At 43.4% G+C, this 4,667-nt stretch overlaps 1 protein-coding gene across 2 annotated transcripts in view; it reads left to right on the top strand.

The window, feature by feature from the left end:
• MID1 (midline 1) overlaps positions 1–4,319 on the top strand; it is a 124,849-nt gene extending 120,530 nt beyond the window's left edge. For both annotated transcript variants that reach the window (XM_006763803.2, XM_006763805.2), the window contains exon 10: positions 364–4,319. In XM_006763803.2, the coding sequence (XP_006763866.1) occupies positions 364–712 (349 nt within the window). In that variant the 3' untranslated portion in view covers positions 713–4,319. The remainder of the gene's footprint in view (positions 1–363) is intronic.
• The last annotated feature ends 348 nt before the right edge of the window (positions 4,320–4,667 follow it).

Below are 4,667 nucleotides of genomic sequence, written 5' to 3' on the forward strand. Positions count from 1 at the left end.
AAACATTGATCAGCTGCCTCCTGCACACTCCCCACTGAGGATGTGACCGCAACCAAGGTACATGCCCTTGACTGGAATCGAACCTGGGACCCTTGAGTATGCAGGCCGACGCTCTATCCACTGAGCCAAACCGGTCAGGGCTGTATTCTTGCCTTTACTCCTCAAAATAACCCCCAGAGATGAAGACTGTAGATGAGAAAAGTGAGGGTGAGTGGTCACAAAGAACTGATCCCCGTAAGTGGAAACCATGCTCCCTGCTTGCCTTCTGCCAAGTGCACTTGAAGTTGTGGGAAATGGCAGACGTGGCAGCAGCTGAAAAACTCAGTGCTCACTGCTTGTGCTGTTGCTGTCTTGTTCCTGCAGGTACGCCATTGGCCTTGCGTACAAGTCCGCCCCGAAGCACGAGTGGATTGGGAAGAACTCGGCTTCCTGGGCGCTGTGCCGCTGCCACAATAACTGGGTGGTGAGACACAACGGCAAGGAAATCCCCATCGAGCCCTCCCCTCACCTCCGGCGCGTGGGCATCCTGCTGGACTATGATAATGGCTCCGTCGCCTTCTACGACGCTTTGAACTCCGTCCACCTCTACACCTTCGACATCACGTTCTCGCAGCCCGTGTGCCCCACCTTCACCGTGTGGAACAAGTGTCTGACCATTATAACTGGGCTTCCCATCCCAGACCATCTGGACTGCACAGAGCAGCTGCCGTGAGCACCTGGCCATGTGGGGTGCTTCCTGGGGAAGTAGAAAGGCTGTAGCCACTATTCAAGGGGCAGAGAAAGCACAGGCTTCCAGAGTGCGGTGTTAAATCTCGCCAAAAAGTATCCAGAAATCAGCTAAGATAGGTTTCAAAACGGGCTATTTCCAGCCCTCCCCCCTTACTGTGTTTTGTATTAAGTACAGTCTTTAATACTTTCTTCCAATTTTCTTTTGTATTTACAGGAAAATTTATAGATTATTTATAAAAGAAACATAACCGGGATTACAACTCTTTTAGGAATTGTTTGGTTTTGCACATTAAGAGGCCCATACATTTATCAGCCCTTTACCTCTTTTTTTTCATCACAGTCTATAACTGTGCATAATGGAACATGCAACTACTTTAAAAATAAAACGTAGTTTTGAACCTAGTAGGGAAGTAAATGGGATTTCTCTGGTTTATCTTGGGGTGTTTTAACTGTGATGGCGGAAGCTTTTATTAGGTCAACTACAATGGAGAGCAAAAGAGAATGGGAAGAGTTGACCTTCGACTTGGAATCTGCCGTGGCGAAGTCTTTAATTGCCTTCTGATGGCTGGTGGGATAATGATGAAAAGAAAGATTCTGAAACCTTTGGCCATAGTTTGCCCTGCTCTTCCCAGGATTAAGGGTTCTGGGAGAACATTAAGAGTGATACTGCAATGGAAAATAGTCACTTGGAATCCTACTGATGATTCAGAAACTCAAGCTGATTTGTGTTTTATCAGAAGTAGGATTCTCTTTCATGACATAAATCTATTTCATTCTTCCTTTTCATAGTTTCTTTAGGCCTGTGAAATATCTTCACTACATTTAATAGCTGTCCTATCCTTCCCACCCCCCAAATCATTTCTCTCTTGTCACTGGAGCTGAGTAAATAAACATTTCCTATCACAAATGGCACCACTGCATTGATTTTTCTCTCCAGAACATCAACACATGGCCCCACTTGCCACTACCATGTCCAAATATAAGTCATCCCCCAAACACTATTTGTGAGTTGATAATGACAAGGGACGTCGCATAAAGTACTATTTGCTAGTATACGTGCCTCCAACGTTACTATAAACTGACCGTTATTAAACACATCTTGAAAGTTGTAGAAGTCCCTCTGTATATTCTAGTATAGTTCACCATAGAGTTGTAAGACACACAGAAAGTCACATTTGCTATTCCCACACTTGAACCCGCCCATAGAATCTTCTAAGAGCCACGCTGATCCGACAGCTTGGAATGGTCCATGCAATAAGGTCCAGTCCTTGGACCTGGAACTTGGCAGCGGTTCTTCCTTGGCCAAGGGTATGACACCTCTAAATCGTTTCATTTGCTAACATATTGATCCGGGCTACTGGGTCGGCCATTTTGCCTGAACAGACGTGGATTTAGGCATTGTCTGTAGTGATTTTGTTTTTACCAAATCAATTGTTCCCCTGCACTCCATTCACAGACCCGCTGTTTCAGCATCACGTCAGGTGATTTCAAGTCTGGACTTCACGGTGGCTTCCCAGTGCCTCTGTCCTCTTCACTGGCAGATGCTCTCCTTTTTCTTAACAGATAGAGTCTATATATTTCCTATATTATTTATACCCAGATGAATATTTTGATAGCTACTTAGGACAATTTCACATCTAAGAGATGGACACCTCAAGGGGAAAAAAATCATTCTCTGGAAACTTAATAGGATTTTTTTTTTATAATATAAAACAATGTGTATGTGCTTTCCCAGAGTAAACTGAAAGTGTTGTCTTAGTAATTTTTACATACTGTTTTTAGTAGTTGGATAACAGATATTTTAATGCACTTTGTACATTAACAGGTTTTAAATAAAAGGGTCTAAAACTCATGGTCTCCAGGTACCAATAAATGCTACAGTTTGCCTTATGATGCCAATGGAAAGCATTTACCAGAAGGACGATGTTTCCATGAACATGATGTTTTTCAATATTAAAGCAGTTCCTACTCAAATTTTCACTGCAAGCTGTTTAGGTGATGTTTTGACTATTTTTATAAGGACCAGGAATTATAATTTTGTTGTGGCGGTCTCACTGTTTGCTAACTTAAAAACATTGTGGATAGTAGCAGTTACTATGTCCATGTTGTCATATTTACAAGAAAATATGTATATGGTGAAAGGCACATTGTTTACTTTCATTGCTGTAATGATGTAGAAAAGATTGCCGTGTGGATTTTTTTTTGAAAGTCTGAAAAATATATGCTATATACACTTGCCGCAGTACAATTCTTTAAATGGATTGGGGTCACGATGTTTGTTTTTGAGGTCCGTCCTTCAGAAGAAGCATCGTCATTCAGGGGAGAAAGAGATGGCCGTGCCCATTAAATGAAAACAACAAAATTGATGCAGTAACAGCCGAGGCTGCTAGGTCCGACATCCTGCTTCTGTGAACAGTGCTGTCACCATCTTGAGATTCTTACTACTTGTTGAACAAAAGCCTGCGTTTGCATGTGACACCAAGCCTCACAAATGACGACACAGCCAGTCCTCATTATAAAACAAACAAAACCACAACACTCAGAAACGTGGCTACAAATGAAGAAACCTGGATCCCATGTCAAAGAATGGCTGGCCACGTCATGCAAGTAGGAATCTCAATGGCTTAAGATGAGAAAGGGCCTGGTGGAAGATGTTCTTTCCAGCTTTTAAAGAAAATGACTCCAAAAACTGACTGCAAATGTGAATGGTGGTTTCTGCTGGAGAAGAGGAAAAGGGCAGATGAGAAACAGGCATTTGATGATGGTACTGGTGTGTTGACCCTGAACTCCCTGCGGAACTGAACTAGCGCCCTCCAGTGAACGGGAAATTCCAGTTTGGCTCCAGGCGCGTATGCATTGATTGCAGAGACACATGTATGCTCATTTGCATGAGCTTTTGGTGTTGGGAAGTTGATCTATCTGGTCTACCCTTCTAAAATGTGAAAAAGAATACAAAGACTTTAATGGGGGAGGAATGTGGTTTTCCAAAGAGTGCTTCTCCCCAAGGAGACGATTGTCAATGTCTGGAGTCATTTTGGGTTGTTTGAACTTGGGAGGGGTGCTACCGGCATCTCATGAGTAGAGACCAGGGATGCTCCTCAACATCCTACAATGCACAGCGCAGCCCCGACCACAAAGAACTGTCCGGCCGAAAATATGAGTAGTGCGCCGCCTGAGAAACTCTTGTTCTTTGGGGATTTTTTAAAGCAAAACTCACAAGTATTTTCTACTTTTCTGTCATGGATTCAATGCCTGAGATATCAAAACGAGAAGAAAAGGGCACCCCGAGATCTCCCCTGCAGTGGTGCCTTCACTCTCAACGTGATTTACAAAATCCTCACAAAATCTGCAATCTGCAAAGCAGTCCAAGCTCGTGTCCATGGGAATCCGCTGATGAGGCTAATGAAGATCTGGCGGTGATTTGCTGAGTTCATAAATGGCAAGTCAGTTCTCTAGCCTGCTCCTGTCGCCCGGACAAATTCAGGCCCTGGTACTAGAGTCACACTGCCAAGCCCTCACTCGGCCCAGACTATTCTCATCATGGCTGTTGCTTTCTGGTTCCAAATAAAGTCATTTTGTGGTTCCAAGGTCCTCTGTGTCTGCCTGTCTCTGTTGCCTTTTCTTCATTTTGTGTTTTCACGGTCACGATTTCCACAAATATTTATCCAACTTCTGTTCTTTTTGTACTACTTTGCAACATATAATTGGTTTTTTCTTTATGCCTGAAATTTGCTCACATCTACCATCCCACCTCTCTTCAGTCAAAAAGACCCAAAACAGCACCCAGGGATTTAAAAAAAAAAACACAATAAAAGAGAACCTATATGGGAATTGAGACCTGGAACAAGAATAGCTTGCTTTTGAATCATAGGTGGAATGGAGTGGCGAGGGAGCACAAAGATGATTTGAGCAGAGCAGTGAGGGCCGGTACAGTGTGG

This window comes from Myotis davidii, unplaced genomic scaffold, assembly GCF_000327345.1.
Source record: "Myotis davidii unplaced genomic scaffold, ASM32734v1 scaffold1277, whole genome shotgun sequence".
NCBI classification, from domain to species: Eukaryota; Metazoa; Chordata; class Mammalia; order Chiroptera; family Vespertilionidae; genus Myotis; species Myotis davidii.